At 35.7% G+C, this 11900-nt stretch overlaps 1 protein-coding gene and 1 long non-coding RNA gene across 3 annotated transcripts in view; both read right to left on the reverse strand.

Moving 5' to 3' along the window:
- LOC120475376 (uncharacterized) overlaps positions 1-1055 on the reverse strand; it is a 69062-nt gene extending 68007 nt beyond the window's left edge. Inside the window, exon 1 of the long non-coding RNA XR_016150786.1 lies at positions 880-1055. This is a non-coding gene — a long non-coding RNA (uncharacterized LOC120475376). The remainder of the gene's footprint in view (positions 1-879) is intronic.
- Positions 1056-1508: 453 nt separating this feature from the next.
- Positions 1509-10148, reverse strand: parvg (parvin, gamma). 2 transcript variants are annotated; one of them, XM_039666054.2, is made up of 13 exons: positions 9967-10148; positions 8874-8939; positions 7550-7608; positions 7299-7401; positions 7051-7191; positions 6855-6970; positions 5485-5540; positions 5345-5379; positions 5150-5211; positions 4999-5067; positions 2918-3019; positions 2490-2562; positions 1509-1979 (listed from the first exon to the last, which is right to left on the reverse strand). In XM_039666054.2, exons 2-13 carry the CDS (start codon positions 8929-8931, stop codon positions 1906-1908), a joined length of 948 nt encoding a protein of 315 aa, XP_039521988.2. In that variant the 5' UTR covers positions 8932-8939; positions 9967-10148; the 3' UTR covers positions 1509-1905. The 2 variants fall into 2 exon arrangements, with proteins under 2 accessions (XP_039521988.2, XP_039521987.2); XM_039666053.2 differs by having other exon boundaries at positions 7550-7614; positions 9967-10147.
- Between the last annotated feature and the right edge of the window lie 1752 nt (positions 10149-11900).

Below are 11900 nucleotides of genomic sequence, written 5' to 3' on the forward strand. Positions count from 1 at the left end.
AGCACTGTGGAGTTCAAGATAGGGTTTCGTCTGGTCACACGGGGTCATTACGTAGGATGCTTTTGAAGTTTTTAATGTGATCATTTCCAGACATTGTGTCCATCTGTCTGTCCAACCCACCTACACGTCTCTATTGCACTCTGCTTTCTTACCTCTCTCCGTCCTACAGATTTCATTCATTTTTATGACACTAATGCCCACGGCAATGGATAAGAAAGGCTGAAATATTGCGGTTATGAATATAAACGAAAAACAAATGGGCGTTAGGATGAAAAATGTCAGCCTCTTATACGTTTCCTGCTCAAAAACAGCAATGGTAAAAAATTACCCAAGGGCAATTCGCCATTAAAACGCCATCAGAGCATCCTCGAATCCCGGTCTCTTCGCTGAGAGGAGACTCTCTTAAACCTCCCATAATGCTTTTGCCATTTAGATTAAATGGAAGTCATTCACCGTATCCAATTTGAGAGAACACACATTAAGGAAATTAAATTACGGGGGTGGATGGAGGGGTATAGTCTGGGTGAGAGATATGCCCTACTGTTGACATTGACAACAATAAGACTGAGTTTTAGTTTCTCTAAAGTTTAGAAATAATGTGCTTACAGCCAACTTTATCATTGGTATTTGTCCACATTCTAATGATATATAATATAATAATAATATATGTAATATTAAAAGATATTTAGCTATAACGAATAATCTAACGAAATTGTCTGTTCTGAGGTAAAAATGTATTGTCACGTGACATTTTGAAGCGGTTTTTAAACCACGTAAAGTCAAAACAACGGGTTTATTGACATCTTTATGTGGTTTAAAAACTGATTAGGCGATTACACGACAGTTTCAGTATAAGCTGTACCGAATATTTCAACATACCTGATGTTCATGTTCAAAAGTAGTAAAAAGGAGGAGACCACTGGTTCACGCGTGCTGCCTGCCGCTTCAACTGATGCTGGTATGTTCACACCGGACGCGATTCACCAATCTGACACGTCATTACAGAGCGCCAAAAAGAAACGAATATTGTTTGTAATTCTTAATCGAATTAACTTTTTTTTAGCTTAACTAATACTTTGTTTTATATATAAAAAAGGTTTTGCTCCCACAAACAGCTCATCAGACTCAAAATGATTTAAGTGCGTCACTCGCACACACACACACTTTATCACACCACACACAGACACACGTTGGGTTTTCAGATTTTGTTGTACAGATTTTTATACTGTACAAACTGTATATTCTATCCCCTAATTCTAAACCTACCCATTACAGAATACATCTGCATTTTTAAATCAAACAAACAAACAAACAAAAAAAACTCTTTTTTATAAGACATTTTACTAATGGGGACCAATAAATGTCCCCAGAAGGACATGAATTTCGGATATTACCATCTTTGTGTGGACATTTTGTCCCCATAATGGGTACACCTGAACCACACAAACAAAAACACAAACACACATTCTATTTATAGTATATTGAAGAAAATAGGGACATATTTCAGAGATGTTATATGTGCCACTTTTATTTGAACACGAGCTGCAAGTCAGCAGAAAATGCTGAGCGATACATTAAGACTAATGCGCATTTGTCCAAAAGTGGGAGGAAAAAAACACGTAAAGTGGAAGAGTGAAAAGGTGAAATTAAATTGAAGCTGTCGGCATCCAAATGCAATTTCCATGATGAGATGAGTGGCCATGTTCTGCTATGAAGCCTCTTCAAATGGTTCAGAGACACTGTACAATTGCTTCTAAAGTATTCTAACACTCTGAGTGCCAAAGTAATCTGACTCTCAACTCTCCGTGCCTCTGATTTTTTGTAAAAGTCACAAATGTACAGTTACTTTGGTTATTAAAACATCATGGAAGGTTTTATTGAATTGAACGTTTGGGAGTGGCTAGATTATTTGTATTTGTGCCTCCTGAATAAGTGATACAGCACTTTCACAGTGGCTGGAACATCTTGGGAAACAATGTCTGTAAGAAACATGAGATATTAGCTTATTAGTTAATGAACAACCAGGCAGATTATCACACCCTAATAGCTATTCTATTGAATAAGTACAAAAAAAAAACAGCCTTAATATGGGTTTGAGTTACAGCAGTAGTTTAATGTAGTGGAATGTCCTTCATGAAGAAGGTAATGCCATTGTATTGTTTTACATTGCAAGATGGAAGACAAAGTTGTTGAATTGTGTGCATGATATCAAACAGTAAGCAGGAAAATGATGCTTCCTAAGATAGCTTAGGAAAGAACCATTTTTGGTTCCCCAAAGAACCTTTCAGGATTAAATAAACGTTTTACACTATAAAGAACATCGATCTAAGCAATTGAAAGTTTCTATAAATGCCAAAGATCCTTTATGGAACCATCAAAGCCAAATAAAGAGCCTTCATTTTAAAAGCGTTGAGTGGTTTTGGGTTTTGTTTAGGATGTATACTTGACACTAGACAGCTCGCTAATTCGAATGATCTAAAAATAATTACCTTGAGGGTCAACGGACTGAACCGGAAGCCCTCGGTCTATGAGAAGATCCAATGCAAGTGTCACATTATGGAGCTGCAGGTGAATGGTAAAAAGATTAGAATCAGAAACAAACAAATAAATGTTGTAAAACCACAACACTGCAAGTTCTCTGTAACATCATTATTTTTGATTTCTGTCTTTTGCATTAGCCTCAGGTTCTTAACCAGGCTTATGCTGCTGTGCTGTCATATCCAGTCATCCTAAGAGACGTTAATTATACAATGGCGAGACACCTCCTGGAGGTGCATGTGAAGGTACGATGATGTAAAATCCCATAAGCCTGGATTCAGTTTTTTTTTCTTGTTGCAAATTGCAAAGGACGTCACTAACAACATGGTGCTTGTTTCAATGCAAATGCGAAACTCGAAATGTTTTCTCGAGTTCTTACCATTTCTGAGCTCCCGACTGGACAAAGGAAGAAATCGCACAGTGGAATGAAGAAGCCCTCCAACTGCCCGATCAACAAGAGCAGAATCACTCCGTCTGCAAACTAATAATATCACATTTTTAAACATAAATATAAGAAACATTAATGTGAGATGTCAAAAACAAGCCCATAAAGGGCTCAAATCATTAGGGGGGAGGGGGGGTGCAACTGTAACATACCTTTGATTCAGAAGGAAAATGAAAATTGTTAAAGGGGTCATGACATGAGAAATCAAATTTGCCATGATCTAAGATGTCTTTGTACCATTAAAACATCCATCAAAGCATTTAATAAAGCTCCAAAAAAGCCTCATTTGTAATATTGCAGGATCTGCATTGCATATGCCTGCATCCCGAGCAAGAAATTGATGAATAGTTTTACATCATAGCACCATACGCCACTGGCTTATAGACTGATATCGTGTCACGTCAAAAAGCCATTATAATCACTGATGCTGTCTACACTGGATCCAGTATACAGATGCACTGTAATCACAGTGGAAACAAATGGATGGTTTATTTAATGGCGTCCCAGATCGAATGGAGGATTATATGTTTGTTCGGAGCATTTTGTTTTGTAAATGAGGCACAGTGTAATGGTTCATAAAGAAGCTTTGGTTGACAGATGAAGATCAACTGTATTGGATCTGACAGAAGCTGCATTACAAACTGTAAGTAAATGATTTCACAAATCTCTGTCTGGATGACGGTTTTATATGGACAATGCATTCAAAACACTTACTCACAAGCAAAAGCGAGTGGATGTTGATACTGTTTCCTATGCAATGACGTTAGCCAATCATAACAGTAATCCATGTCATGATCCCTTTAAAGGGTTAGTTCACCCAAAAAGGAAAATTCTGTCAGTATTTACTCACCCTCATGTTGTTCCAACCCCGTAAGACCTTCGTTCATCTTCGGAACACGAATTAAGTTATTTTTGATGAAATCTGAGAGCTGGATCACTCTTGAGGCTTCTTGAGGGATTGAAACTTGCCGGCCTCAAAAAGTTATTAAAGACATTGTTAAAATAGTCCAAGTGACTACAGTGGCTCAATCTTAACTTTATCAAGCGACGAGAACACTTTTTGTGCGCAAAAAAAAAAAAAAAAAACTTTTTTTGAACTATTAACTTCCTTCTCTTTGGGCCTCTAGTCAGTTAACGTAGTGCGATAGCGTAGAGCTACGTCACACGTAGGCTCACTATTGGCCGACGCTGGTCATGTGTGTGATGCGTGTGACGTACAATAACACAAGCTTACGTTATTAAACTAGTAACCTGACTCGAGGCAGAAAGAGAAGTAAATGAATAGTTGAAATAAAGTCGTTATTTTTGTTGTTTTTTGCGCACAAAAAGTTTTCTCGTCATTTGATAAACTTAAGATTGAGCCACTGTAGTCACTATTTTAACGATGTCTTTAATAACTTTTCGAGGCCGGCAAGTTTCAATCCCTCAAGAAGCCTATGGACTAGTATGCAGGAGTGATCCAGCTCTCAGATTTCATCAAAAATATCTTAATTCGTGTTCTGAAGATGAACGAAGGTCTTACGGGGTTGGAACAACATGAGGGTGAGTAAATACTGACAGAATTTTCATTTGTGAACTAACCCTTTAATATAAAACCAAATTTTCAGTGCAAAAAACAAAAAAAAACAAAAAAAAAACGGATACACTACCGTTCAAAAGTTTGGTGTTGGCAAGATTTTTAAATGTTTTTGAAAGACGTCTTTTATACTTACCAAGGCAAGGCTGCATGTATTTGAGTAAGAATACACAAAAACTGTATTATTATGAAATAGTATTACAATTAAAAATCATGTTCTATTTGAATATACCTTAAAATGTAATTTATTCCTTCGACACAACTTTTTTTTTAAGTTTTTTTTTTTTTCTTTACTGTAGGTTTTGGTCAATTCAATGTGACCTTGCTGAATAAAAGTACTAATTTCTTTCAAACACCAAAAATGTAATGGTAGCGTAAGTTAAAAATTAAATATAAAAAAGACAATCCCTTTAAACTGAAGTCTAGGAGAGTTGCACACCTGTTTGTCAATGTCTGTCACGCTCAGGCCCAGAGATAACATGTTCTTATTCACAAAGTGCAAAATGGCCTGTAGAGAAGAAAACTTGATGAAGCGGTGAACGATTTGGGTCATGACTACATTTAGACACGTGAGGAAACTGGATCGGAACCTTTTTCACGGTCTCAATTTTGTGAGCCTCCAGCTTGAAGAGCTCATCAATGGGACATTCCTCTGCAAAGACATTGCAAGAGAGAGATTAAGCAGCAAACGCTTTCTTCTTTATACGCCTCCGCTATCTGAAAGTTACTGATGCTTATAAATATGGAAATGAACAGGCTCAGAGTTCAGCCTCCGTTTGACTCACTGTTGGATTCTCTCTCAAGCTCTTCACTGGAATTACTGCGGAGACACACAACGCACCATGAAAATGCCGCTTTGGACATTGTCACTGAGTTTCAAAGTGATGTTAAACATGTTTAATAGGGAAGGAGGTTCTGCACAGACCTTTGAAATGTGATGAATTCGGTTTGCTTGTCTGCCTTGATGCCATTTTTCGTGACCTGGTTGACAAATGAGATTTTAATGAATGCTGACATCGAACTTTTGTAAAGTCATTTAATTCTCATGGAATATTTTTTTAGAGAAATCATGTATGTGTGGATTAGATATGGGTATTCGGCTCTTATACTATTGTTTAATATAATTAACGTGGATATAATGGATGTGCATCTTTGATTAGATGAACAGAAAACCTTTTTTTTCCTTTACATAACTAATATTTTTTCAAACAATATTCAGTGATGAATTGCAAAAAGTTCTAAAAAAAAAAAGTTTATTATAATTTGAATATTATCTTTTTTTCAAATAATATACAATGAAAATTGTGAGATAGTATTAATTAGGGCTGTCAAACGATTAATCGCGATTAATCGCATCCAAAATAAAAGTTTGTGTTTGAATAATATATGTGGGTGCACTGTGTAAAATTATTTTGTATATACATATAAATTAAGAAAAAAAATATTATTTATATATGAAATATTTATATTTACACACACACATATATATATATATATATATATAAATCTATATAAAGTATATACATGAAAATATTTCTTAAATATATACAAGCATATGTGTGTTTTTATATATATTATATATATAATAATTATACACAGTGCAACCACATATATTATGTACACACAAACTTTTATTTTGGATGCGATTAATCGTTTGACAGCCCTATATTAAATACATTTTTATTATAATATTTTTTTAATAACATACATTCATGAATTGTGAAAAATCATGAAAACATTGTTCATTATAATATGCACATTTGTTTAAAATAAATGTTAAAATATTAAATTGATTTTAATTATAACATGCATATTCATTTTTTGAATAATATAGCCTACAATGTTGCATTGTTATAATGGACAAATGTTTTCATTAGTTTTATAATTCATCACTGTATATTATAAAAAAAAATGTATATGCGTATTATAATTAAAATGTATTTAATATTTTTTTCACAATTCATCATTGCATATTATTTGAAAATGAAAATACTTGTTATAATGGACAAATGTTTTCATTATTTTTACAAGTATATTGATTTGCAAATAATATGCAATGATGAATAGTGAAAAATTATGAAAACAACCTTTTCCTCATTATATGTATATATTAATATTTCAAATACTTAGTTGTATCTGAAGACCATAATATCATAAGAGACTGGCATATAAGCGACAACACCCTAGAAACCACCTCGAACAATAGTATTATGGCAGTGTGTTTTGCCGGACCCTCTTTAATATTCTGCTTTTGAAACATTTAGTTTACACATTTCAAAAATGTCCATTAATCACCTCGCACTGAATGATCTCCACGCTGACGTTTACAGGAAGGACCAGATCGGGTTGGAAACGCCTCACAATAGCAACCAGAAGATGTAATGTAGCCAACAGGTCCCTGCTGTGAATGACTGGCAGATTGGAGAGGGAGAACAGTGGGTGTATGTTCATGTATACATGTCATTGACAAGAGCTGATCTGATTGGCTTACGTTTAACGTTCCATTTGGCCGTTTCCTCATTAAGCTTGAGGTTCTCGTTCACAGCTGTCAGGATGGCATCTAGTTTCCGCAGCTGAACATCAGTACTCAACGCAATCTCCTCTACTTGTAAATGAATACCTGCTAACCTTCCTGGGTTCACAACATACACAGATATTTCACATTAAAATGAAAGACAAGCCTGTTATATGCAACATTATAAGCATGCACTAAATAATGTTCCTGTTCAGAATTCTTACGTAACAGGTGATGAAGGACGAGTCCGTCATACAGGTCTTCCTCCAGCGATCGCACCACAATATGTTCAATTTTTAAGGTTTTGTTGATCCATTCCACCAAAACCTACCTCAAAGCAACATGAAAAATCCAGATATTCAGACACCCTCAGGAAATGATGCTCACACTGAGGGAAGTGAACTAATCAATAATGTGTTTGATAACTCTAAGCCACTACTATGCCACACCACCCCTAAACGTTGATGCATCTCACCTCTTTAAGTTTGTTGAGTTTGGGGTCGTCTAAAGATGTCGGTTGAATCATTCTCCTTTCTGCTCCTTTAATCCACAATAGAACACATAATATGCCACATTATACTACTATAGCCTACTATACTTACTATAAAGAAGATTAGTGTGTCCTGAATCATGTTCAAAATAGCAAGTCAAATGTGAGCAAGCTCATTCTGATGCTTTTTTTGTTGCCAATGTTACCCATAACCATTTGTACTCTATATAGCAATGAGTATGTTACAAGTTTCTTTTAAAATTGTCAATTTTTACTGCAATGTCAGTAACCAAACAGTTGAGCTCCATAGTATATATATTTTTCATACTATGGAAGTCAATGGGGTCAATCAATTGTTTGGTTACCCAACACTTGTCCCAATAGTGTACATACTGTAGCAAAAAGTTTCTACATTCTTAAAGGGTTAATTCACCCAAAAATGAAAATGATCCTAAAATTTACACACCCTCAAGCCATCCTATATGACTTTCTTCTCTTAGCCAAAAACAATCAGAGTTAAATAAAAATGATTTCCTGGCTCTTCCCAGCTTTATAATGGGAGTGAATAGAGCCTGAGATTTTAAAGGACAAAACAAAAGTGCATCCATCCATCTTAAATGTAATCCATATGGCTCCAGGGGGTTAATAAAGGCCTTTTGGAGTAAAGCGACTCATTTTTGTATGAAAAATATCCATATTTTTAACTTTATAATTATATATAATAAACTATATTCACTGGAGTGACCTCTGACCCGACAAATGGCGCATTGATGAATGTGGAAGAGCAGAGGATAGAGCAAAACAAAATACCGGTCACAATTAGAAGTCTGAATCAAGAATTTTAAGGAGAGATTACAGAGGATTCCATTATAAGAGAAGAGGAGCTTGAGTTTCTTGCCTAGCCCTCTTCCGCCTGGACTAGAAGAGAGCTGGGCAACGGCCCGGCCCCGGAAGCCAGTGATTCTAGTTTATAAAGTTATAAATATGGATATTTTTCAAACAAAAATGCATCACTTCACTTCAGAAGGATTTATTAAACCCCTGGAGTCCTATGGGTAACTTTTATGATGGATGGATGCGCTTTTTTGGCCTTCAAAAACTCTTTATTCACTCCAATTAAAGCTTGGAAGAGCCAGGGTATTTTTAATATAACTCTGACTGTGTTTGGCTGAAAAAAGTCATATACACCATGGCTTGAGGGTGAGTAAATTATGGGAAAATTTTTATATTTGTGGGTGAACAAACCCTTTGTGCTTGATAGAAAAGTGTAAACTGGATTGATGCTGAGATGAATATGTGCACTGCTCACCCTGGGCCTGACGATTGCAGAGTTCGTCCTTTTTCTCTTCAGCTCCACACTCTGTCATTCTTTTGACTGTTTCAAAACATTGTATTTGTCAAAAAAGTTAACTTAATAATAGTTTTACTCAGCAGACATTTGATTTCTAGTGCGTCTGTTGTGAAAAAACAAGTGATGTTCTGGTTCTGTCTGTGTATGAGTCCTGAAGGAATTTCAAGGACTCGATTCATCTCGAGGTTTAGTTTTCTTATGGACATTTTTATGGCTATGATGAAGTGCTACGAACCGAAGCCGACTTCAAACGTCAAAACACAAGGACGGAAAATCTCCACAACACACACACACACGCGTCTGCGAGACATCTCGCGCTGAAAGGAGGACAAGATTTCTGCCTTCCTGTATCACGCACGACGCCAGCCCACTGACATAACACAGACTGACGGAGAAACATAAACCTCACTGACAACAAAAACATGCTGAGAGACTCGAAAACACAAAAAATAGAAGAGGGGAAAGAAATAAGATCTCTTAGTTCGGCCAAAAATGAATATACTGGCATATTAACGGTCGTTTCAAACACATGATGGAACTTTCGGAAATTTCTCGATACTTCCCAAGATGAGATTACGAGCTCATTGCATTAGTTTTTTTTTTTTTAAATAGGAAACTATTTAAGATATGTAAGATAATTAAGATAGCAGGTGAAGGCATCAAGCCCCAGAAAGAACATAAAACCATTATAATATTCATTTTTGAGTGAACTATTACTGTGAATGTCTCAATTTTGAGAAGAAAAAGTGAGTCAGTCTCCTCCTGTAGAGTTTTAGAAATGATCTCCATATGTGGTCAGATTAGAAAAAAACAATCTATAGGCTATTACAAATATTTCTTACCTAACAATTTCAAAAACAACTTTGCTATCCACATTCATATAGCTTTATAATGAATGAAAATCAACAATTGTGTCCATTTTCTAATTCTAGAAGGTCTGAGACAAAGGCTCCTTAAACCTGCAGAGAAATCCATGAAGTCTGCAGAGCTATGAAAGAGCAATATCTGAGAAATACAAATATCCTGCCATGTTTGCTGTCAAAACTTTCACCTCAGCTCTCGCCACACGTCTGGAGAAATCTTTCTTCTGTCTGTGTGGCGGTAGACGAAATGCCGTCCAAATGGTCCAGTCACCTTCCCTACAAGAATAGATTTACTTCTACAAAACAACCAACCATCTTTTTAAATCAGCTAAAAGCAAGAACTCTAATATGGGTGAGGCCTATTTCAAACAGACAGGAAGTGGTAAGGCAGCACTTCCTCTTTTTTCTACTTTGTACAGCACAAAACATGTTCTGAAACTGTCACACACTGCATCAAACACATAGCCTACCCTCGAACAGACCTTAGAGGAGATCCAAACATGACATGTGAGTCAGTAATTAGTAAACAGTCAAATAGTGATCTAGTTTCCTCTCAAAATAACACTCTCCAGGTTTGTGAGCAACAATTGCATACATTTTCCTCTCTCTCTTTCTGTGACTGTGAGAACGCCTCCCTTTGACGAGAAAAAAACAGAGGTAATTTGGGCTGGAGGGTTACCATAGTTACCATCCCTATGAATTCCCCCATTAAACGCAAGTTTGAATTCAGAACAAACAACTGAAAAAAAAGACCCTCAAAGGAGCATCTGAAAACAACAGGATTATTTAGATTCAGACTCGCCCATCTGTGGATCTGTTTACATTCGCATCATCTTGGGAAACACAGTCATACTGGGAACTATGGTTTACATGTTCCCAAAAAAATGATCTATGGTGTTGTTAGGCAGTTGCTAAGGTGTTCGGGATATTGCTATGTGATTGCTTGGGTGTTATCATTGGTTGAATGTTGTTGTTGGGTTCCTTACATGTTCCGAGTGGATTTTAGTGAGTTGCTATGCAATTTCTAAGGTAGTGTAATAACCACTCAGACCGGATGCGATTGCTTGGATGTTCTCTGTGGTTTCTGAAGTATTCTGAATGGTTGCTAGAAAGTTGCTATGCAGTTGGTAAAGTGCTCTGGTAGTTGCTAGGACGATACTATGTGGTTTATTGGGTGTTGTGGGTGGTTAGAGCTGCATTAATCATTAACAAATTGCAATCTTATTCCTAAATGACAACGATTCGGCTATGTTTATTAAACCTTTGACAAGACCGATCACAGTGAAAATTCAAGTCTGCATTACAAACAGTCTTCAACCACACTTTTGAAATTAACTTGACACTAAAGATTGTATAAATTACAATTGCGACTTTATATTTCGCAATTCCTTTATATCTTGCAATTCTGACTTTATAACACGCAATTCTGACTTTACATTTGGCAATTCTGACTTTATAACATGCAATTCGGACTTTATAACACAATTCTGTCTCAATATCTTGTAATTCTGACTTTATAACACGCAATTCTGACTTTATATCTCGCAACTGTGATTTTATATCACACAACTCTGACTTCATATCTCGCAATTCTGACTTTATATCTCGCAATCCTGACTTTATATCACGCAATTCTGACTTAATATGTCGCAATTCTGAGTTTATATCTCGCAATTCTGAGAAATAAAGTCAGAATTACGAGATGTAAACTCGCAATTGTGAGCAAAAAATCAGAATTGTGAGATAAAAATTCGCAATTACCTTTTTTATTTTTCATTCTGTGGCGGAAACAAGCTTTCATAGATTCCTTCAAAACCACTGATTGATCCAGTAATAAAATCTTTATGAGTGAGTCATTGAATCATTCATTCAACCATTGAACTAAATAATTGTGACTTTTTATCATACAATTGCGAGATATTAATCAGAATTCTGAGTAATAAAGTCGCAATTGCAAGAAAAAAAGAGAGAATTGTGACTTTTTATCTCACAATTAACTTTTTTTCTCACAATTGTGACTTTTTTTCTCACAAATGCAAATTTACATCTCGCAATTCTAACTTTATAACACATAATTGCGAGTTTATATCTTGAAATTCTGACATCTTTTCTCAGAATTATG

This window comes from Pimephales promelas, chromosome 25, assembly GCF_988280905.1.
Source record: "Pimephales promelas chromosome 25, fPimPro1.hap1.1, whole genome shotgun sequence".
Classification (NCBI taxonomy): Eukaryota; Metazoa; Chordata; class Actinopteri; order Cypriniformes; family Leuciscidae; genus Pimephales; species Pimephales promelas.

Coding starts and splice junctions, on each gene's coding strand:
- parvg (XM_039666053.2), bottom strand. CDS start 8,931: ATGACAGAGTGTGGAGCTGAAGAGAAAAAGGACGAACTCTGCAATCGT. Junction 7,402..7,549: donor AACTCAACAAACTTAAAGAG/GTGAGATGCATC, acceptor GCTTTGAGGTAG/GTTTTGGTGGAATGGATCAA. Junction 3,020..4,998: donor TGACAGACATTGACAAACAG/GTGTGCAACTCT, acceptor TGATATTATTAG/TTTGCAGACGGAGTGATTCT.